General features: G+C 43.9%; 1 protein-coding gene across 5 annotated transcripts in view; it reads right to left on the minus strand.

Annotated features, from left to right (window-relative positions):
• Positions 1 to 24883, minus strand: part of aopep (aminopeptidase O (putative)) — a 114130-nt gene that overhangs the window by 8845 nt on the left and 80402 nt on the right. For 4 of the 5 annotated variants that reach the window (XM_065011690.1, XM_029638299.2, XM_065011691.1 and 1 more), the window contains one exon: positions 10908 to 11024. In XM_065011690.1, the coding sequence (XP_064867762.1) occupies positions 10908 to 11024 (117 nt within the window). Of the gene's footprint in view, positions 1 to 10907; positions 11025 to 24883 lie in introns of those variants that run through there. The other variant, XM_065011692.1, reaches the window with a different exon arrangement.

Here is a 24883-nt window from a genome sequence, read left to right on the forward strand (position 1 = left end):
CAATGGGAGCTCTGTTACCACGGTGACCGGAGAGATCAGAGACTGGCTCTGTCCCCGCCTCCATCATCCCCTCCTCATGTTTTTGCGTGTGTGTGTTCTAGCCTTACGCTGTTATTCTACTAGCCTCGTGACGGGAGTGATTTGTGATTTAATGCTACGAGGGGGGTTCTCCTAGACGATAAATTCACCTAGATGGAAGCAGCAATACTGAGGATTATTTGTCCTTCTTATGTCTCGCTTGAGGATTCACACACCCACACAGATGTATGGACAGACACACACATGCGCACACACTCTGTTTTCCCTTCCACCTGGTGTGGGGGCGTGAGAAGCAGAGCCGGGCAACGCTCCTTTGATAACAGCGTCTCTGAACGCTCCCTTTACCTCTGCAGCCTTCTGAATAAACATGAGCTTCGTAGGCCTCAGATGACCCCCTCCCTCTCTCTCTTATAATATAAACCGGGAATTGATTGAAAGTTCCAGGAATTTTGCAACCGTAGTAATATCACATCACTTACTGCCATTTCAGTGTTATTTTCCCTCTCTTTCCTGCTCTTTTTCCCCACCTTGCTCTTTCAATAGGTCCAGCAGCATTTGCTTTTTCAGATCCCAACCTCTTCGTGTCTCTCATTTTTGCAATCAATCAATCCTGCTCGTGACATCCTGGATATGTGTGTGTGTGTGTGTGTGTGTGTAATAAATGTAGGAATGTCCTGTGTAAATTGGTGCGTCTCCCCTCAAGAGAGAGACAGAGGCCCAGTGAGAGGGGTAAGAAGGGGGTGAGAGGGGCACCAGGCAGCTGGCTACCCCCAGGGCTCTCCCCAGGAATGCAACCCAGCACAGAGAGCAGCTGCTGGGGCTGCGCGGGGCAGCAGAGCAGGGTGGCCTGGAGGTCATTCAAAGAGATACGCACATTAATTACAATACATGTTGGCCTAAACTTGCTGATCATGTTCCTTCCCTGCACTGTAAAGGGGTTGCTGTGAATTTGACAGTAACTTACAGGCAGCTAATTGGCAAGTCATTTACTGGATTTCGTATTGCAGTAATGTAAATATGGTATCAAAGCAAGTACTATGTAATGACACAGTACAATATCGTAGAATTGACTGTATTACACTGTAAAAAAAAAGTAAATCCTACCGTAATTGCAGTGTATTAATGAACGAATGGATGAATGAAATAAATTCATTGACGGGAGTGAGGTTTGCATTTCAATGTATTGTTATTGTAATTACAGGGGATTGGTGCAAGCAGGATGGCTGCAAGGTAATGTGTTTACATATCACAGCATATCAATGAATATTTAGTGTTTTATATCCCTTCCATTTCTAAAGGCTTTAACAAGCCAGCAGCATACCACCCTGCATACCACTGCTGGCTTGCTTCTGAAGCTAAGCAGGGTTGGTCCTGGTCAGTCCCTGGGAGACCAGATGCTGCTGGAAGTGGTGTTGGAAGGCCAGTAGGAAGCACTCTTTCCTCTGGTCTAAAAAAATATCCCAATGCCCCAGGGCAGTGATTGGGGGGTGATTAGGGTGCTGTCTTTCAGTTGGGACGTTAAAAACACTCTCTGAGGCCATTAAAGATGCCATGGCACTTATCGTAGGGGTGTTAACCCTGGTGTCCTGGCTAAATTCCCAATCTGGCCCTCAAACCATAATGGTCACCTAATAATCCCCAGTTTACAAATGGCTCATTCATCCCCCTCCCCTGTAACTATTCCCCAGGTTGTTGCTGTAAATGAGAACGTGTTCGCAGTCAATTTACCTGGTAAAATAAACAAGGCTTCCATACTGGGAGAGACTACAAGGCCAACATGCTCAACCATTTAAGGTTCAAGACTTAATGCCAATCTGTCTGCTATACATTTTAAATTGGTAAAAGCACTATTACCAATGGCTGCAACAAATATAGCCACTTACAAGGCACACCAACAATACCATGCACCCACTAGTGGTCAAAAGGTTGTTGGTGCTTCAAAAATACAGTACGGCACTGTATTCTGCGGGATGGAATTACAGTACCATTCAAAATACAGTGATCCTTTCCCCGCCCACACAATTTTATCACAATGCACCATCATTTACATTATACTACAGTAAAACATTTTCACAGTATTTTATTGTTGATAATATCCAAAATGTGTTAATAAATTACAGTTTTCCATTATAGTCTCGTAAAAGGTTACTGTATGTCTAAATTATTTTTAAACAGAGTAAAACGTCTTTATGAAACGCAGATGCCAACCCTGCAGTTCTCTGTCTATCTGTCTTTTTCTCTCTCTCTCTGTCGTCCTCCTCCTGCTCGGCTTCTACACATGAGGAGTGTCTTTGGTGTGGTTTGGTGTAACAGACTCCTTTCCTCTCTGACAGGACCCTTCAACCTAGCGTGGGCATTAAGGCCTTTTGTGCTACAATGTGCCCTGTATGCTTGACCGACCGACAAATGGCCCACACACACACACACACACATAAGCACCAACCCACACATCACGAGACACACATGAAAGGAAGCGAGCCACAGTCACCCATTCACTCTCATACATGCACACACATACTGTACTCATACAGTACACTGCCACATGCAGTCACACACACACACACACACACACACAACACACACACACACACACAGGTCGTTCCACCTCAAAAACCACAATAGGATTTCGACACCCACAATCTCAGATTGTTCTGTTATGATTTCTGTTGTTAGATACGGGTAAGATTGGCATTTTTGCAACATTATTTTGTTGAAATATAATTAGATCTCTGAGAAATTAAGCTAATTGATTGCAACCAAATTGGCAATTTTCTCTTATAGTACCTAACATCTGATTTGGACCCAGCTTTTTTCTAACAATGAGTTAAAACATGAGAAATTCTAAGAAATGGTCAAAAGCCCTCCACGGGCCCCCCACACCAATCCCACCCCAACAATGAGTATATAGTATCAGTTCTCTATGTTTGACAAGTAGTATGGAGCTGCGGCTCGGAGTATTGCTTCTTCATACTATGTAATGTATTCTCAGTGTATTTGGTGATGTTTTTATCCCCTGTTCAGAGTAATTAGTCATTGAAGTTGTTAGGGTTATGTACCATCCTACATCCGTGGGTAGCTTTTGACCATGTCTTACTTATTGTTAGAAAAAAAGTTGGGTCATAATCAGATGTTAGGTACTATATTTATTGAATATTATATGAATTGTATAAATAAAAATGGCCAATTTGGGTGCAATCAAATTAGCTTAATTTCTCAAAGATCAAATTGTATTTCAAATAAATAATGTCGCAGTAATGCTTATCTAACTACAGAAAAGACTTCAGAACTATCTGAGATGGTGGGTGTCATGACTTGCTGAAATGAAATGGAATGACCCACATGCGTTGAAGCCAGTGCTCGCACGCTATCCTTCACACTACATTAAATGCTCACGCACATCTCACACACATTCTACACCATTCAAATGGAAGGACGGAGCACTAACCATAACAGACAGCACATCAAGCGTGATGAATTCGCACACTTTAACCAGCTACACCTCCATGAAGTAAACACTGCTAACCCAACATAACAGGAGAGAAGTGATGCTGCACTTAAGCTTTTATTTATTTAACCTTTCAAACACATTGATCCTTCATTTTGTGGAAAGGTTGGAGGGTAAGAAAGAAAAAGCATTGGAGGAATGGCTGGACACACGTGCGTATGTGTCTGTGTGACCACTTTTAGGGACCATTTCGTTTTTTTCTCCCTGGTATTTGTACATCTCTGTTGGCCTCCTAACCCCAGCCAGACTGTAGAGGCCTAGACAGAGACCTTCTCATGTTGAACCACTGAAGGCCAGCCAAGTACTGTACACTAACATCCTTTACAGTCTTTTAGTCTTACACCCAATTGATTCTTAGAAGTGAAGCACATTCTCAGTAGGAAGTCTTTCATTCCTGGCTGAAGATTTTCATTGTTTTAATAGGTCCCAAACAAAAGATGCTCAGTTCTGTTCAACTAAAACGTAACGGTGTTGATAATGTAGCCCTACAGTACATACTGTACAGTATACTGAACATTTCACAGCACCAAACACTAACTGCATGACTACCGGAAATGAACTAACATCTGAGCTAAACATCAATTATTGATTTCTCCTTCCAAAAAGGTCATATACAGTAATGACTATGGCTTCATATAAGAGGGGGAAAAATGTATCAACTAATTCTTTTCAAGACAGGGCATGTGTTAAAGACAGCTTAAGTTGTTTAGTTTCCAGCCTTAACACAGCTGTGCTTACTCTGACTGCTGCACTTAATGCTAGAGTACAGTAAAGCCCCTACACACACACACACACACATAACTCCCACCACAACCCCCCACACACCTTATCCTACGCATAAACACCATTAAAGTGTATAGTTAGCGAACACACTTTTGTACATTGCGCTGTAACGTACAATTGACCTTATTTTAGCTCCCCAAAAACGTAATACCTCCAGGTCAACTGTAATATGAATACCATTGTAAAGCACAATTTCTACCCCTTTCCAGCCAAATCAATGACAAGACCTTCATGCTGCCCATCTTTGCATTATTGAAGAAGGCAATGAGCTCCGTCGGGTCTTTTTAAAAATGACGGGTGGAGAAGTGAAACCTACTGCGTCCCAGCTAGCACAGTGGATCTGGGACGATTCCGGCTGAGAGTTGGGGCACTCAGCTGACAGTCAGACTCGGCTAACGCCATGTGGCCCGAGTCTGGGCCGCCTTCGGCAGTATTACTTATGGCTGGCTACGATGCGGGGATTGAGCTCGGGCCGATTCCAGTGTGAGTTATCTGGCCCAAATGTATTACTTGGGGTTCGGGCTTGATACCGGTGATAGTTATCTGGCCCAAATGTATTACTTGGGGTTCGGGCCAATTCCGGTGATAGTTATCTGGCCCAAATGTATTACTTGGGGTTCGGGCTTGATACCGGTGATAGTTATCTGGCCCAAATGTATTACTTGGGGTTCGGGCTTGATACCGGTGATAGTTATCTGGCCCAAATGTATTACTTGGGGTTCGGGCCGATTCCGGTGATAGTTATCTGGCCCAAATGTATTACTTGGGGTTCGGGCTTGATACCGGTGATAGTTATCTGGCCCAAATGTATTACTTGGGGTTCGGGCTTGATTTTCTCATTGTTTCTGTGATCCAAAAAATACAATGAACATTTAAATGAAATTCTTTAAGAGTCCTGTGTAGTATTTTAGTATTTTGTATTTCCTTGGTGCAAGGCAATTGATAAGCATTAAAAACTTTGTGGATGGAACCTCCCAAGTGGCGCAGTAGTCTAAGACACTGCATCGCAGTGCAAACTTAGGGGTTTTGTCCTGTTGGAAAGTGAACCTTCGCCCTAGTCTGAGGCCCTGAGGGCTTGGATCAGGTTTTCGTCAAGGATCTCTCTGTACTTTGCTCCGTTCCTCTTTCCCTCCATCCTAACAAGTCTCACATTCCCTGCCAAAGAAAAACCTCCCCGCAGCATGATGCTGTCACCACCATGCTTCATCGTAGGGATGGTGCCAGGTTTCATCCAGACGTGACGCTTGGCATTCAGGCGAAAGAGTTCAATCTTGGTTTCATCAGACTAGAGAATCTTGTTTCTCATGGTCTGAGAGTCCTTAAGTGCCTTTTGGCAAACCCCAAGAGGGCTGTCATGTGCCCTTTACTGAGGAGTAGCTTCCGACTGGCCACTACCATAAATGCCTGATTTGTGAAGTGCCGCAGAGATGGTTGTCCTTCTGGAAGTTTCTCCCATCTCCACAGAGGACCTCTGGAGCTCTGTCAGAGTGACCATCGGGTTCTTTGTCACCTCCCTGACCAAGGCGGACATGAACTGTTCAGAGGAGACTGCGTGAATCAGGCTTCATGGTCAAATTGCTTCAAAGAAACCACTACTATTTTATTAAACTAGGCAAGTCAGTTAAGAACAAATTCTTGTCAGCTCAGGGATTTGATCTAGCAACCTTTCGGATACTGGCCCAACGCTCTAACCAGTAGGTGACCTGCCGCCCCAAAGGACAACAATAAAATAAGAGACTTTCTTGGGTCAACAAACACGAGCAAAGGATATTAAACCGGTGGAAATCTGTCATTTGGTCTGATGAGTCTAAATGTGAGATTTTTGGTTCCAACCGCGTAGGTGAACGGATGCAAATAGTTGGGTAGCCATTTGATTAGATGTTCACGAGTCTTATGGCTTGGGGGTAGAAGCTGTTTAGAAGCCTCTTGGACCTAGACTTGGCGCGCTGGTACCGCTTGCTGTGTGGTAGCAGAGTGAACAGTCTATGACTGGGGTGGCTGGAGTCTGACAATTTTTAGGGGCTTCCTCTGACACCCCCTGGAATAGAGGTCCTGGATGGCAGGAAGCTTGGCCCCAGTGATGTACTGGACCATACGCACTACCCTCTGTAGTGCCTTGCGGTCGGAGGCCGAGCAGTTGCCATACCAGGCAGTGATGCAACCAGTCAGGATGCTCGCGATGGTGCAGCTGTAGAACCTTTTGAGGATCTGAGGATCCATGCCAAATATTTTCAGTCTCCTGAGGGGAAAACGTTCTGTTGTGCCCTCTTTACGACTGTCTTGGTGTGCTTGGACAATGTTAGTTTGTTGGTGATGTGGGCACCAAGGAACTTGAAGCTCTCAACCTGCTCCACTACAGCCCTGTCGATATGAATGGTGACGTGCTCGGTCCTCCTTTTCCTCGGCCCACAATCATCTCCTTTGTCTTGATCACATTGAGGGAGAAGGAGAGGTTGATGTCCTGGCATCACATGGCCAGGTCTCTGACCTCCTCCCTATAGGCTGTCTCTTTGTTGTCGGTGATCAGGCCTACCACTGTTGTGTCATCAGCAAACTTAATGATGGTGTTGGAGTCGTACCTGGCTGTGCAGTCATGAGTGAACAGGGAGTACAGGAGGGGACTGTAGGAGAGCACTCATCCCTGAGGGACCCCTGTGTTGAGGATCAGCGTGGCAGATGTGTTGTTACCTACCCTTCCCACCTGGAGGTGGCCCGTCAGGGAGTCCAGGATCCAGTTGCAGAGGGAGGTGTTCAGTCTCAGGGTCCTTAGCTTATTGATGAGCTTTGAGGGCACTATGGTGTTGAACGCTGAGCTGTAGTCAATGAATAGCACTCATAAGTGTTCCTTTTGTCCAGGTGGGAAAGGGCAGTGTGGAGTGCAATAGAGATTGCATCATCTGTGGATCTGTTAGGGTGATATGCAAATTGGACTGGGTCTATAGTTTCTGGGATAATGGTTTTGATGTGAGCCATGACCAGCCTTTCAAAGCACTTCATGGCTACAGACGTGAGTGCTTCGGGTCGGTAGTCATTTAGGCAGGTTACCTTAGTGTTCTTGGGCACAGGGACTATGGTTTTACAGACTCGCACAGTGAGAGGTTGAAAATGTCAGCACATGCTCGGAGTACATGTCCTGATAATCCATCTGGCCCTGCAGCCTTGTGAATGTTGACCTGTTTAAAGGTCTTACTCACATTGGCTGCGAAGAGCGTGATCACACAGTCGTCCGGAACAGCTGGTGCTCTCATGCATGTTTCAGTGTTATTTGCCTCGAAGCGAGCATAGAAGTAGTTTAGCTGGTAGGCTCATGTCACTGGGCAGCTCTCGGCTGTGCTTCCCTTTGTAGTCTGCAATGGTTTGCAAGCCCTTCCACATCCGATGAGCGTCAGAGCCGGTGTAGTACAATTCAATCTAAGTCCTGTTTTAACACTGTGTCTGTTTAATGGTTCGTCGGAGGGAATAGCGGGATTTCTTATTAGCTTCCGGGTTAGAGTCCCGTTCCTTGCTCTAGTCTTTAGCTCAGTGCGAATGTTGCCTGTAATCCATGGCTTCTGGTTGGGGTATGTACAGTTGAAGTCTGAAGTTTACATACACTTAGGTTGGAGTCATTGTTTTTCAACCACTCCACAAATTTCTTGTTAACAAACTATAGTTTTGGCAAGTTGGTTAGGACATCTACTTTTTGCACGACACAAGTAATTTTTCAAACAATTGTTTACAGACAGATTATTTAACTCATAATTCACTGTATCACAATTCCAGTGGGTCAGAAGTCTAAGTTGACTGTGCCTTTAAACAGCTTGGAAAGTTCATGTCATGGCTTTAGAAGCTTCTGATAGGCTAATTGACATCATTTGAGTCAATTGGAGGTGTACCTGTGGATGTATTTCAAGGCCTACCTTCAAACTCAGTGTCTCTTTGCTTGACATCATGGGAAAATCAAAAGAAATCAGCCAAGAATTCAGAAAAATAATTGTAGACCTCCACAAGTCTGGTTCATACTTGGGAGTAATTTCCAAATGCCTGAAGGTACCATGTTCATCTGTACAAAAAATAGTACACAAGTATAAACACCATGGGACTATGCAGCCGTCATACCGCTCAGGAAGAAGACACTTTCTGTCTCCTAGAGATGAACGTACTTTGGTGCGAAAAGTGCAAATCAATCCCAGAACAACAGCAAAGGACCTTGTGAAGATGCTGGAGTAAGCAGGTACAAAAGTATATATATCCACAGTAAAACAAGTCCTATATCGACATAACCTGAAAGGCCGCTCAGCAAGGAAGAAGCCACTGCTCCAAAACCGCCTTTAAAAAAGACAGACTACGGTTTGCAACTGCACATGGGGACAAAGATCATACTTTTTGGAGAAAAGTCCTCTGGTCTGATGAAACAAAAATAGAACTGTTTGGCCATAATGACCATCGTTATGTTTGGAGGAAAAAGGGGGAGACTTACAAGCCGAAGAACACCATCCCAACCGTGAAGCACAGGGGTGGTAGCATCATTTTGTGGGGGAGCTTTGCTGCAGGAGTGACTGGTGCACTTCACAAAATAGATGGCATCACAAGGAGGAAAAGTATGTAGATATATTGAAGCAACATCTCAAGACAGTCAGGAAGTTAAAGCTTGGTCGCAAATGGGTCTTCCAAATGGACAATGACCCTAAGGATACTTCCAAAGTTGTGGCAAAATGGCTTAAGGCCAACAAAGTCAAGGTATTGGAGAGTCCATCACAAAGCCCTGACCTCAATCCTATAGAACATTTGTGGGCAGAACTGAAAAAGCGTGTGTGAGCAAGGAGGCCTACAATCCTGACTCAGTTACACCAGCTCTGTCAGGAGGAATGGGCCAATATTCACCCAACTTATTGTATTGTGGGAAGCTTGTGGACGGCTACCCAAAACATTTGATCCAAGTTAAACAATTTATAAGCAATGCTACCAAATACTAATCGAGTGTATGTAAACTTCTGACCCCCTAGGAATGTGATGAAAGAAATAAAAGCTGAAACAAAATCAATATTATTCTGACATTTCACATTCTTAAAATAAAGTGGTGATCCTAACTGACCTAAGGACTTTTTACTAGGATTAAATATCAGGAAATATGAAAAACGGAGTTTAAATGTATTTGGCTAAGGTGTATGTAAACCTCCGACTTCAACTGTAAGTACGGTCACATCAATGCACTTATTGATGAAGCCAATGACTGATGTGGTGTACTCCTCAATGCCATAGGAAGAATCCCAGAACATATTCCAGCCTGTGCTTGCAAAACAGTCCTGTAGCTTAGCATCTGCCTCATCTGACCACTTTTTTATTGACAGAGTCACTGGTGCTTCCTGCTTTAATTTTTGCTTGTAAGCAGTAATCAGAAGGATAGAATTATGGTCAGATTTGCCAAATGGAGGGCAAGGGATAGCTTTGTACGCGTCTCTGTGTGTGAAATAAAGGTGGTCTAGAGTTTTTTCCCTATTGTTGCACATTTAACATGCTGGTAGAAATGAGGTAAAACAGATTTAAGTTTCTCTGCATCAAAGTCCCCGGCCACTAGGAGCACCGCCTCTGGATGAGCGTTTTCCTGTTTGCTTATGGCAGTATACAGCTCATTGAGTGTGGTCTTAGTGCTAGCGTCCGTCTGTGGTGGAATGTAGACAGCTACGAAAAATACATATGAAAACTCTCTAGATAGATACAGCGTATAACCAGCCAGCTGTATGTTAATAATGTCGTTGTTCAGCCACGACTCCGTGAAGCATAAGATATTACAGTTTTTAATGTTCCGTTGGTAGTTTAATCTTCCTCGTAGGTCGTTGATTTTATTTTCCAATGATTGCACGTTAGCTAGTAGAACGGAAGGCAGGGGGGGTTTATTCGATCGCCTACAAATTCTCAGAAGGCAGCCCGACCTCCGTCCTCTTTTTCTCTGTTGTCTCTTCACGCAAATGACGGGGATTTGGGCCTGTTCCCGGAAAAGCAGTATGTCGTTCACGTTGGGCTCGTCAGACTCGTTAATAGGGAAAAAAAGCTTCTGCCAGTTCGCGGTGAGTAATCGCTGTTCTGATGTCCAGAAGTTATTTTCGGTCATAAGAGATGGAAGCAGCAGTATAATGTACAAAATAAGCTAAAATAAAAAATATAAAACACAATTGGTTAGGAGCATGTAAAACGTCAACCATCTTCTCCGGCGCTGTCTAAATTGAGATGGTTTGGGATGAGTTGGACCGCAGAGTGAAGGAAAAGCAGCCAGCAAGTGCTCAGCATGTGGGACCTCCTTCAAGACTGTTGGAAAATAATTCCAGGTGAAGCTGGTTGAGAGAATGATTCCATATGTGTTATTTCATAGTTTTGTTGTCTTCACTATTATTCTATTACGTAGAAAATAGTAAAAAAAATAAAGAAAAACTCTTGAATGAGTAGGTGTGCCCAAACTTTTGACTGGTACAGTATGTATTATTTTAAATATATATATTCGTAAATATATTATTGTCCCCTAACCCTGGAGTAAACTACATCAATACTTAGGCTTCGACTTCCAGCTTATACATACTATATCCACTTGTGTGTGCAGTGTTACCTCAGCGTCCTGCTTCGGTAGATCGTAGGTTCTCTTGATCGTACGTAGTGATGTCACACTTAGCTCCGCCTCCTCCAGCAGAATCTCCAATAGCAACACCAGCTGCTCCGGCATCACCTAGGCAACGTAAATAGAAAGGAGGGGTTATTTGTGGGTCTCAACATTTGTGGGTCTCAACATGATCGACAACATCAGTATGATTTACTTGACTTCATTTTGTTTGAGGGGTATTTTATGAATAACACCGAAATACATTAATATCTATCAGTCTCTATTCAGCAAACAGTCTGTTTGGATGGGTTATGAAGAGTGACAAAAAGAGAAACTTGTTTAAAAAAAAAAAATATCTGCAAAATATTAAGATAATGCCAAGGCAAATGTTCAGAATATAAGGGAAACGGTGGGGGAATGTTTAGCGTTTGAAGTGGAGCGGTGACGGAGGGAGGCAGATAAGTTATTCTGTAGACGGAGTGAAACAAGAGAAGAAAAGAAAGAGGAAGAGAGACACGATGAGTCTTGCGAACGTCTCAACAGCACACGGTCACAAAGAAGGAACTCCTTTGATTGAAGTTGTTCTCTGCTGAGGCCCAAAGCTTTTCGACTATTAAATATCATTTGATACAAAAATAAAGCAGATTTCCCATGACTGAATAGACTATTGAACAGGGGAAGACAGTAAAGAGAAGATTAAAGAAAGAATATGTTAGACACATTCATTTCTACATTTGTTCTGTTGGGATAGTGCTGATTAATGCTGTGTTATGTGGTATTCTAAAAGAGGACTTCCAGAGAGACACCCCCATGGTGCTGTGAGCTGTGCCTAGCCTTGCCTGCCTCTCCCTGGGATAGACAAGACACATATTCCTCCTCTCTGGGATAAAATAAAGGAGGCTCCATAGAGACCGATGTGATAATGGAGCAGTGTGTGTGTGTGAATATAAATGGGTGGAGGCCAAGCTGCTATTCTTACTCCATTATCACATTATGATCTGGAACTGGCTCTCTCTCCACACACACACACACACACACACACACCTTTTCTACATTAAATGTATTCTCTTTTTTTGCCTCTCCTTTGCATTCCTCCCTTTGTCAATCTTTCTCATCCACAACAAACTGTTGGTAAGGAAATACCAGGAGAACTTTTGCCCTACCAGAAAGCTTTCCATTTCAAACACAGGGAGTATTTAACCATTGGTTGGTCTGAGAGAATCCCATTCAAAGCCTCAAGTCAAGCAACTACAGCCTATACACTGACAGTAAATTAATGTGGATACTCTGCAAATAGATCTCTCTCTCTCTTACTGTACCTCTATCTGTCCTGTTTCTGTCTTGCTCTCCTCACCTCACTACTCCTCCATTTTGTGAGAGCTGACCGTTAGGTCCCTCCATCTTGAAGGGTCTCTGAGAGGCATGATCCAGTCATAAAACCCAGAATTTCTCTCTCTCTATCTGTCTGTGTGAGCAGTTCACGTGAGCTTCGTGTGTAGGGGAGAGATAGAGGATAGGTTACCCACTCTAGTGGGAAAATGCTCTCAACACCGGACTATTGGGGCTATTGTTAGTCTCAGCCCTGACCCGATCATGAGATCAAACAGTGTGTGTGTGTGTGGTGCCACCCTCGGCGCCCTCTCCAAGGGTAGGGAGTTCCCAGGCAGGGAGATCACCTTTTCCCCTCCCGATAACGCACAAACACGCACGCACGCACACACACAGCACCACTTAGTGAGGTAATGTGTTTGGTCTTGCTGGTCTGTTTCATACTCCTCCACATCCATCCTTCCATTCAACCTATCAAAACCCTCCACAACTCCTACTCAGAAATACACTGACGAACACTTACAAACACCACTCAGAGTGGCATGAAGAGCAATGGCCATTTAAGAGAGGCTTGGTTTAAACCCTCTGTTTTCTCCCCCATATTTTCATGCTTATGTCTCCGCCCCTCTCCAAAGTGGTTACTCCAACCATGAAGCCCCCCCAGCCTTGTCTAATGGTGTGTTTCTGCCTCATCAGCCTCAAACGCCTGGTCTGGACTAGGAGAACCATCATCATTATCATTCTTGCTGGAGGATGACTTGCTGTTTTGGAGGTCAGTGAAATGGGATTTAATATCCACTGATCTCATACATACAGACTGGCGTGTTCACACACAGTGGCACATTGAATACCCCATTGTAAGAAGACATGTCTCCCTACGTCAGATGGGAGCGCCCAGAGCAATAACTACACTAACATAAGATAGTGATAATATTGTAATATATGACACCGGGAATGGAACCCACAAACCACATCCTAAAGCCATGCTTTACCAACTGAAACATGTCCAGTAGAACAGTAGCTGAGTGTAATAACACTCCGAAAACCTTCCTGCTATTACAGACAGACGGAGAGGAGACAGACAGAATCCTGTGATCGTTCATAACATCCATGGCAACGACACTGGATACCACACTAAGCAACCTGTGTGTGTGTGTGTGTGTGTGTGTGCGTGAGGGACACCGAGAGCTTCTTTATCTTTGACCTTTTCTCTCTACCTCTCCACCCCTCTCTCTCAATCTTTTTCTCCCCCTTAAAACACCTCTTCTGTCATAGCTCGTTGAGAGAGAGAGAGAATCACTGCTATCGTGGCATCCACATAGTTCCGACTTTTAAATCATGTGGTTGTTATCAACGTTACTGCTACCAACATCTCCCGAAATATCCGTATAGGTACTAAGTCACATTGGCATTTCAATGAGCTGTATGTCTCTCCCCTGCTGTCTGTATCCCTCCCTCCTTTACAGCGATTTGAGTGTGTGTGTCTCAGAATGCTAGTTCAGTCACAATGCATTATGGGTGATGGAGACGTGGAATCACTGTGACATTATAAAACCCAACAGTGATTTCTCAGAGGCCATTCAACCGCGTGTGTGCGTGTGTGTGTGTGTGCGCGCATGTGTGTGTGTTTGTGTGTGACAGACCATTCAGTCGCTCCATTGAATTTTATTTCTGTCTGACCGCAGACTCGTAAAAGCTCTCTGGCACCAGCGGCTAAATGCCTCAGCCGCCCCCCCCCCACCCTCCTCAGGTACTAGAGTTACTCTTTCTCCATTTTTCCCTTTCCCCATTTCTAGCTTTAATGTTAGTCAATCTCTTTTGACTACCCCTCCGACCTCCATCCCTCCCCTCCTCCTTCCCTCCCCACCCTCTCAGCAAGATTTCCTCCCACATAGGGAGAGGTGACTTTATTGAATTATAGATCACATGTAAGCAGGATGCCTCTCACTGTGTGTGTGTGTGTGTCGCGCATTCCCCCTCTTCAAAGGGGGGGACACTCTTGACCCAAACTGCTACAGACCTATATCTATCCTACCATGCCTTTCTAAGGTCTTCGAAAGCCAAGTCAACAAACAGATTACCGACCATTTCGAATCTCACCATACCTTCTCTGCTATGCAATCTGGTTTCAGAGCTGGTCATGGGTGCACCTCAGCCACGCTCAAGGTCCTAAACGATATCTTAACCGCCATCGATAAGAAACATTACTGTGCAGCCGTATTCATTGATCTGGCCAAGGCTTTCGACTCTGTCAATCACCACATCCTCATCGGCAGACTCGACAGCCTTGGTTTCTCAAATGATTGCGTCGCCTGGTTCACCAACTACTTCTCTGATAGAGTTCAGTGTGTCAAATCGGAGGGTCTGCTGTCCGGACCTCTGGCAGTCTCTATGGGGGTGCCACAGGGTTCAATTCTTGGACCGACTCTCTTCTCTGTATACATCAATGAGGTCGCTCTTGCTGCTGGTGAGTCTCTGATCCACCTCTACGCAGACGACACCATTCATATACTTCTGGCCCTTCTTTGGACACTGTGTTAACAACCCTCCAGGCAAGCTTCAATGCCATACAACTCAAGTAAAACTAAATGCATGCTCTTCAACCGATCGCTACCTGCACCTGCCCGCCTGTCCAACATCACTACTCTGGACGGCTCTGACTTAGAATACGTGGACAACTACAAATACTTAGGTGTCTGGTTAGACTGTAAACTCTCCCTTCCAGACCCATATCAAACATCTCCAATCCAAAGTTAAATCTAGAATTGGCTTCCTATTTCGCAACAAAGCATCCTTCACTCATGCTGCCAAACATACCCTTGTAAAACTGACCATCCTACCAATCCTCGACTTTGGCGATGTCATTTACAAAATAGCCTCCAATACCCTACTCAACAAATTGGATGCAGTCTATCACAGTGCAATCCGTTTTGTCACCAACGCCCTATATACTACCCACCATTGCGACCTGTACGCTCTCGTTGGCTGGCCCTCGCTTCATACTCGTCGCCAAACCCACTGGCTCCATGTCATCTACAAGACCCTGCTAGGTAAAGTCCCCCCTTATCTCAGCTCGCTGGTCACCATGGCATCTCCCACCTGTAGCATACGCTCCAGCAGGTATATCTCTCTAGTCACCCCCAAAACCAATTCTTTCTTTGTCCGCCTCTCCTCCCAGTTCTCTGCTGCCAATGACTGGAATGAACTACAAAAATCTCTGAAACTGGAAACACTTATCTCCCTCACTAGCTTTAAGCACCAACTGTCAGAGCAGCTCACAGATTACTGCACCTGTACATAGCCCACCTATAATTTAGCCCAAACAACTACCTCTTTCCCTACTGTATTTAATTAATTAATTTATTTTGCTCCTTTGCACCCCATTATTTTTATTTCTACTTTGCACGTTCTTCCATTGCAAATCTACCATTCCAGTGTTTTACTTGCTATATTGTATTTACTTTGCCACCATGGCCTTTTTTTGCCTTTACCTCCCTTATCTCACATCGCATATAGACTTGTTTATACTGTATTATTGACTGCATGTTTGTTTTACTCCATGTGTAACTCTGTGTTGTTGTATGTGTCGAACTGCTTTGCTTTATCTTGGCCATGTCGCAATTGTAAATGAGAACTTGTTCTCAACTTGCCTCCCTGGTTAAATAAAAGGTGAAATATATTTTTTATTTTTTCATTCATACAATTCATTGAATGATTGGGGCAAACAGTGAACAACAAGAGGGAAAGGTTCTTCTTGGTGAGTCACGTGTTTCTCTGTTGGACTTTCAGCCCGGGGAACCAGAGCCGACTCTCTGTGCTGATATCAATCTGTGCTGATGACATCACAGCTGGGTCACCTTAGAGATAGCGGATGCCTTAGAGTGATGCCCCTCATGTTTGTGATATCACTCTCTGTTCCCCTCTCCTCCTCTCCTCCGGGATGTTCTGCTTTTATCACAATCATAACATGCTCTGGGATTGAGCTGCTTAAATGCGGCGCGCATGTGTCTATGTGTGTGTCTGACATTTTATCTTGATTAGAAGGATAAACCCCCCCAACACAGCTTGCAGTGTATGCTAAGCCTGATTGTGAGAAGCACACACAACGTGTCTCATCCGCAGACAAGGCTGCTGATTTATCTAGCAGGGAGGGACAGACAAGAAGGGCCTAGCAAAGAGGCTCCTGCTATCACTATGGGACATTCACGACACGTACCATACACTGTCAATCCACTCCATAGACACATCGTCATCGCTCCTCTTTCACCCCAGCTGCCAAACTAACCCTGATTCAGATGACCATCCTACCCATGCTAGATTACGGAGACATCATTTATAGATCGGCGAGTAAGGGTGCTCTCGAGCGGGTAGATGTTCTTTACCATTTGCCACCAATGCTCCTTATAGGACACATCACTGCACTCAATAGTCCTCTGTACACTGGTCATCTCTGTATACCTGTCGCAAAGACCCACTGGTTGATGATTATTTGTAAAACCCTCTTAGGCCCCCCCCCCCCCTCCCCTATCTGAGATATCTACTGCAACCCTCATCCTCCACATACAACACCCGTTCTGCCAGTCACATTCTGTTCAAGGTCCCCAAAGCCCACACATCCCTGGGTCGATCCTCTTTTCAGTTCGCTGCAGCTAGCGACTGGAACGAGCTGCAACAAACACTCAAACAGGACAGTTTTATCTCAATTTCTTCATTCATAGACTCAATCATGGACACTCTTACTGACAGTTGTGGCTGCTTTGTGTGATGTATTGTTGTCTCTACCTTCTTGCCCTTTGTGCTGTTGACTGTGCCCAATAATGTTTGTACCATGTTTTGTGCTGCTACCATGTTGTGTTGCTACCATGTTGTTGTCATGTTGTATTGCTACCATGCTATGTTGTCATCTTAGGTCTCTCTTTATGTAGTGTTGTGTTGTCTCTCTTGTCGTGATGTGTGTTTTGTCCTATATTTATATATCTTTTTTTAATAAAGGTTAAATAAAAATAAATAAAATAGGCATCACCCCACAGCATCACACCACCATGTGTGTGTGTGTGTGTGTGTATCAAATGTGTTTCATGCGTGTTTGTGTGATCAGTGTGACCCATTGACGGTATATATGAATGGACAAAGCCATTGACCACGTCACACCATCATTCTTATGTGAAGCCTCAATAGCGCTTTGAAACCAAATGAAGTCGGTTAAGATGGTGTCTCATGGAGACATAACATGCGCCGTTTGAGATACTCCAGGAAGTGACATTGCAGCCTACAGTAGCTCAGTGCTACATCCGCTTATTTAAAATAAAAAATTAAATAACATTTATTGCTCACATACACATGGTTAGCAGATGTTAATGCGAGCGTAGCGAAATGCTTGTGCTTCTAGTTCCGACAGTGCAGCAATATCTAACAAGTAATCTAACAATTCCCCAACAACTACCTAATACACACAAATCTAAAGGGGTGAATGAGAATAAGTACATGTAAGTATATGGATGAGCGATGGCTGAGCGGCATAGGCAAGGTGGAATAGATTGTATAAAAGACAGTATATATATGTGATATGAGTAATGTAAGATATGTAAACATTATTAAAGTGGCATTATTTAGAGTGGCATTGTTTAAAGTGACTAGTGATCCATTTATGAAAGTGACCAGTGATCCATTTATTAAAGTGGCCAGTGATTGGGTCTCAATGTAGGCAGCAGCCTCTCTGTGCTAGTGATGGCTGTTTAGCAGTCTGATGGCCTTGAGATAGAAGCTGTTTTTCACTCTCTCTGTCCCAGCTTTGATGCACCTGTACTGACCTTGCCTTCTGGATGATAGCGGTGTGAAAAGGCAGTGGCTCGGGTGGTTGTTGTCCTTGATGATGTAGTTGGTCTTCCTGTGACATCAGGTGCTGTAGGTGTCATGGAGGGCAGGTAGTTTGCCCCGGTGATGCGTTGTGCAGACAGCACCACCCTCTGGAGAGCCTTGCGGTTGAGGAGGGTGCAGTTGCCGTACAAGGCTGTACCCGCAGGGATGCTCTCGATAGTGCATCTGTAAAAGTTTGTTAGGGTTTTGGGTGACAAGCCAAATTTCTTCAGCCTCCTGAGGTTGAAGGGCAGCTGTTGCGCCTTCTTCACCACACTGTCTGTGTGGGTGGACCATTTCAGATTGTCTGCGATGTGTACGCCGAGGAACTTAAAACTACTAAACCATTTACTAAAACTATTTATGCTTCCCATTCGAAACAGTTTGAGCAGTTTGTGCATATATTATGACAACATTTTGTGACATTTCTGTTGTTGTTGTTGGTATCTTAAAATGAATTTGTTCTATTTTGAGGAAGTGTATACTGGCTACAGCGTCTCAAAATGGACAAACAGTATTATTGGTGCTTTTTTCTCGTTTTTCAAGCGAAGGTTTTTTGAGGGAGTATGAGAGCACACTCGTTTGGCTCACCTAGCTGAGTTCCGATAGGCGCCAGCCGAACCGAAGCATGCGGATCCTTAACTCAAGTTGAATGCCGACCGGGGTACTGTAGATTTACATTAGCAACTAAATGATCCTCATAACTTCACATGTACGCAATGTTTTAATAATTGGTTCAAGGACATCTGGTGTATTAGAAGAAATTGTTGGTACCATGATTGTCTTTACATTTTTTACTTATTTACACGAAGATTGACCACAAAGATTGACATTTTTCCATTCTCTATAATTGGGGATCCGGTTTTCTGCAAACAATGCCTGCAGTACCGCTGTCGGACTTGATCGTCCGTGGCTTCAATCAGAGGGGCCTCAGGACCAGGTTCCCCACACAACTGTTCTGGGAGGTACCCCCGGAACCTCACCCATTCTCTCACCTCTCAACCCCCTGTGACGTAACGCTGCTCTGTGATTGGCTAGAGCCTCCTAGGCCCACTGCCTGATTGGAGAAGAGCTACTGCGGCGCACCCTGTATAACACACAGCAGCTGAGAACACACACACACAAACACATACGAAAACACACATATGTGAACACTAGCTTCTGAAGTGTGTCTGCACCAATGTTCAGACTTGTAACCTTAACTGCAAGCAAAGCCTTTCAAACTACTGCCATTGGCCTACTGATACGTTTTCAGTTTTCAGCTTCGGGGCAATTTCACAATTGTCCTTCTCACAAACCCTTTTCAAACCTCACATCCACACACACACACACACAGTCACACGTGCGCGCAAACCTGTGTAAGTTTCAATCATTTCTGCCACTCAGTGCCTCGCCACAAACCACAGTCTGCTTAACGTCGCCGCTGTGAAAGGCTCCCTCTCCTCCTTTCCTCCCTCTCTTCCCAGTGGAGAAACAAACCGGTCGGTCTTCAAAATACAGGCACGTCTACGCGCAAGTATACAGAGATGCCTTTGACGTGGACCAGAACAAAAGAGCCGCTGTGTGTGTGAGAGAGAGAGAGAGAGAGAAAAAAAAGGAGGAGAATGGGCCCAGTGGTGACAAATACAAACATCTGGAGGTTAGCTTAGACAAAGAGAAGTATGAGGAAGACAAGAGAAGGAGGGGAGGAAGAGAGGGGAGTAATTCAGAGCTACGCACGACCTGGTGCCGGAAAGAGTCTCAGAAAGCACCTACCCACAGGTAGGTGTATGGAACGTGTGCGCTATATAGGATAATAATAGCAAAGCTTCAAGGTTCAAGGTTTAATTTCCTCCAGCCATTTGTACTGGCTTAATCTTGACTGCAAGGTAGACCCGTGGAAGGGTGGTGTCTAAACATTATCCCTGTGAAATACAGTGACCGCCCAGCAGAAGGATACTATGGCTGTGGAGGGTGACTAAATATTATCTCAGCTACAAACGGTTCCTGGTTAAAAAAAGTCATCAGGGCTAATTGGAGACGGACAAATAGTCAGTGAGGGTTCACATACATACTGGGGCACACACACACACACACACACACACACACACACACACACACACACACACAACACACAAAGTAACTTGGTCACTCAACATAAAATTGGCATGTTATCTGGTAATTTGGAGGTAATTTGACCTTGTCGTATGAGGGTTGTGTTTCAATAACACACAAAGGCATGGAAACTAAGTCCATTTGTAAATTGAAAAGGGAATTCATTGAGCTAAGAAGCTGGAGGTTAGCCACATGTTTAGAACAATAGGGGTGAAAGACACATACACTGATACGACCCCTACTGTGTAGAGATATGATCTGTCCCTATTGAAAGAAAGGCAGAGACCGAGAGAGAGAGAGAGAGAGAGAGAGAGAGAGAGAGAGAGAGCGTAAGCAAGAAAAAGACAGTAAGAAAGAGGGAGAGAACTGCTTGCGTGTGTGCGTGCGGTGTGTGTGCGTGTGGTGTGTGTGCGTGGGGTGTGTGTGCGTGGGGTGTGTGTGCCTCCTGTTTGAACCCTGGCGTTTGGATTCATGTGTCTGAGCTGACGGAGGTATGTGTTCTGTGTGTGTGTGAGAGAGTGAGAGAGAGGAGAGAGAGAGAAAGACAGACAGACAGACAGAGACTAAGCCCAGATATCTGCTCACATCAAGAAAGTCACGCGCCACTGAGAGACATTCTCAAAACACACACACGACTGGGAGACAGGAGCAGAGGACATCGAGAGGACAAGTTTGTCAGTTCACAATTCATAGAACACTACAGACTGAAAGTAATAGCTTGTCAAACTACCCTGTTGATCATACTGACTGCTGTTAAACCCCCCCTCTCCACAATTCTACTCCAAACCTGCCATCATCAATGACAGAAAATGTAGGATGAGATCGTCTTCAATAATTGGTCATTATAACCAGGAAGTGTGAGCCCAGTCTAATAGGTATGTGAGGGTGGCTAGGGGATGATCCAGGGGAGTGGCTAGGGCCACACAGTCTGGAAGATGGAGAATTTAGCATTTTTCAAAACACCTGAAACAGCTTTTCCTGCAATCGAGAGCCATAATCATTATGCTTAATTCAATCTAAAAAAAACATGTATATTTTTCTGAATATCTAAGAATAACACTTGAGCTGTCCTGACCGGTGGGCCTTTTTTTAAATGAAACTAAATATGTTTTTATGCATCTTTGCTCAAATCTGGGCAAAAGATTGAAAGGAATGTGAGTCTTATTCAGTACATTTAGTTATTGCTTGCTTTTCTAAAGTCTACCAACCTTGCCAGCACGCATGCCAGCTAAAATAGTTAGCCAAGCTAACTACTTTAACTTGATTGATAGCCTGAAATGGCTTCTTGGTAGCTAGTTATGAGGTTAGGAGATTAGGAACCTATCTGCACTAGCTAAAAGCCAACTTCATGAAATTGCTATGTGGCTAGTAGTATTACAGAGAAACAAAACCAAATCTGAGGGGGGCACATTCCCCTGTTCCCCCTATGGGCATGACACCTCTGTGCTGAGTCCCAGAGAGAAGACCAGGTAGAACTGGACTCTGATACATCATCATCAGTTCAATTCAATTCGGATGAAGACGCCATTTCCTTTATTCGTCTATATCCATCAGAGAAGTGATCCACACAGACAGAGGTTTCTCATAGCATAACATCATAATGGCACACAACCACAGCCAATTTAGCAGAGGAAAAGAACACATGATATTCTGACGGAAAAAGCACGGCCCGGCGTTCAATTCAGACTTGGATTCTATGACGTCTGGCATAATGGGTTGTGGTTTGGAATGTGCGTGTCTGTGTGCGCGTGTTTGGTTTGCTTCCAGTTTTCCAGCCTGTCTTTGACTAGAGAGCACCTGACCACAGAGGAAGCTGGGAAATGGGGTGTCCCATGTTTGATCTCTGTGTGTGGTATGTATCAATCTGGACTGTGTCCCAAACCGCGCTGTATATACCCTTTATAGCGCACTACTTTTGACCAGAACCATATGGGCCCTGCTATATCAACAAGGTCTCACACTTTTACCTATTTGACTTCAGATTCCGACGTTTCTCCAAACATTACATTTGGAAGTTCCTCCAAATGTCAAATTTCGACAGTTAAGTTTGGGATAGGTTTACAACAGTAGTAACTTGACAGTTAAGTTTAGGCATTCATTCTAAATGGTAAGTTAAGGGTTATGGTTTGGGATAGGGTAACAAAAAAAAGAGAGAAAAAAAGCAGTGGGATTGAACACGTGACCCTCGGAGAGCCAGAGCTTGCGGCTTACGCCCATCCCACACTCAGATAGTAGAATTCACAAGGCACAATTTCAAAATGTGGTTGTGCATCAACAGTTTATCTCGTATTATGTAAGTCACAGAGAGTCACTCAATAGCCCATGTCAGCAAAAACATTTCAGATTGTAAGTTAGCTGGACGCAAGACTATCTAAACTTGTAGTAATCATGGTTGAATTACCGACCGGGGGGCCCCCATTGATTTTGGTTGTCACTCTCACTCTGATAGACTGGGGGGCCCCCATTGATTTTGGTTGTCACTCTCACTCTGATATCATATTCAAAACTGCAAACATTCCACTCTACCCTATGGCAAAAAGCAGTAGAATTGCATGATGTTTGTTATAAAATTGCTCCATTTTATCTCTGCCCCATGGCAAAATGTGTAGATTTGCGGCAAACTTGCTTTAAAACTGCAACATTTTCTCTTGGCAAAATGAGTAGAACTGCAGGAAATGAACTGTAAACATTACATTTTGCTTAGGGCCCCCAAAAGGCGAGGGCCGGCTCTGACTGCATGTGTGCGTATGGATGTGGGTACGCAGACCCGCGAACCACTGCAGTCCTCCATGATGAGTTCAGATTTTGTAGCCTCTGCCTCCATCAAAGTTCCCTGAGTTAGACTGCCTGAGTTAGACTGCCTGAGTGCCAGCACATGCGCACACAGATACACACACTCAGATCTCAAAGACATGTAGTTATTGGATTAATGTGCGGGAAGCATAATCCCTGGCGTCTATGAACCCAGTAACATAAAGCTCTCATTACTCTGTGTATGTGTGTGTTTATACAACAGGTGGGTCTAATCCTGGATGCGGATTGGTTAAAACCGCATTCCAGCCTGTGTCTAGTCCACAAGTTACCACCGGCTAAAGCTATGACCTTAAAATGCATATTTAATCTGTTCCATCTGACTGCGCAATCCACTGTCTCATCAGCCCAGGCAGGGAAGTTATAAACTTGATCTCCGCTATAAAAAGCCATTTTTTTTAGACAAACATATCATTTTCAACAGTGGAGATTTGTATGAACCCTACTGTCTGTCTGTCCGATATTTGCAACATTGTTTCAATATTCAAATTCGATGTCCAGCTGTCCCATAGTGATGAAGGTGTCGGGATTCGGGACGAGAGAGAGGCAGGCAGCGTTTCTCCCTCAGTCGAAATCATGAATCAGCTGGCATCATTTTTATGGACATATACAAAGAAAAGTCATTGAAAAAAAGGCCAAATGAAACTAAGTGCAGCTAGTTTGCAGTCATTCCAGCTTCAGTTTAAAGTTATTGTGTTAGCTGTGTTGTTGGCTAGCTCCTCTGAACCACCGTGTCCTAACGAGAGAGCACATTTTCTATGCCAGGAGAAATCATGCCTCATTAGCTCATTGTTATGTGTCCAAAGAAATGTCACTAGAAAACAGCTTAAACAAATGCAACTACTGTTGTTATTGTCTGCACTGTTTGACGTGACTGTAAGTTAGCCACAGTTGGCTAGCTAGCAACAAGGGATAAGAACGTTGCCAGCCAGTATGGCAATAGAACATTTAGAACGAGCGACTGGGTCGCGTCCATAGATACAGAACAAAAAGACTGAACGACTTGGTCGCGTCTCTGGCAACCGAACCTATAGAACGAACGACCAGCCGGCTTGGGTAGCAACCCTAGATTTGTTTCGGGACTATATCTTGTGGAAGGATGAAATAGTATGAATAAATTCATCAAAATAATATTTTTTTTCATGAAAATATGTCAATCAATTGTTTGAATATGTTGGTAACCCATTGTGTAAAAGTGATAATGTCCTTGAAGCCGGTGGAGGATATATTGGCATGGTTTGCCCGGCCCGAGACGAACACACCTGTGCAAATATATCCTCCAAACACCGGCATCTCTGGCATTATCACTTAAGTATATCAGGGTTGGCCTCAATTTAGAATTTTGGAAAAGACTCCAAAATTTGAAAAAAAAAAAAGGAAATTAGAATTAAATTGGCCACACATCACAGGAAGTAGAATTTAATTCAGTGCCATTAAAATAAATCCCACTCAGTCATAGAACATGAATTTCACTGAATCTGACAGATTACACTTCCACATACCAAATAATATATCCCTTTTCTCTGGAAACAATGTTCATATACTCTTTTGACCTTAGAATAGAATGCTTAGAATAGCCAATTATATTTCCATCAACCCTTTCATTTGTTTGGCTTCTTTTTGAATGGCTCAGGGTTCACCTGAGGGTTAAACTAATGCATGTATTTAATATCCTTTTTTATGTTTTATGTACAAAACTGATATTTGCATAGACTACACCTAATATAGAATAGAAGGCATTTGAATTTAATTTAATTTCAATGAATTCCATTGTATTTCCTTTAATTCAAATTACAATTCTGTATCCTGTTTACTACTTCAATTCAAGAATTCTAAACTAAATTCTGAATTAAGCTGGTGTGTGTGTGGTGTATGTGTGTGTGCGTGAGGGAGGG

The sequence above is a fragment of the Oncorhynchus nerka genome, linkage group LG27 (genome assembly GCF_034236695.1).
Source record: "Oncorhynchus nerka isolate Pitt River linkage group LG27, Oner_Uvic_2.0, whole genome shotgun sequence".
In the NCBI taxonomy this organism is placed as follows: domain Eukaryota; kingdom Metazoa; phylum Chordata; class Actinopteri; order Salmoniformes; family Salmonidae; genus Oncorhynchus; species Oncorhynchus nerka.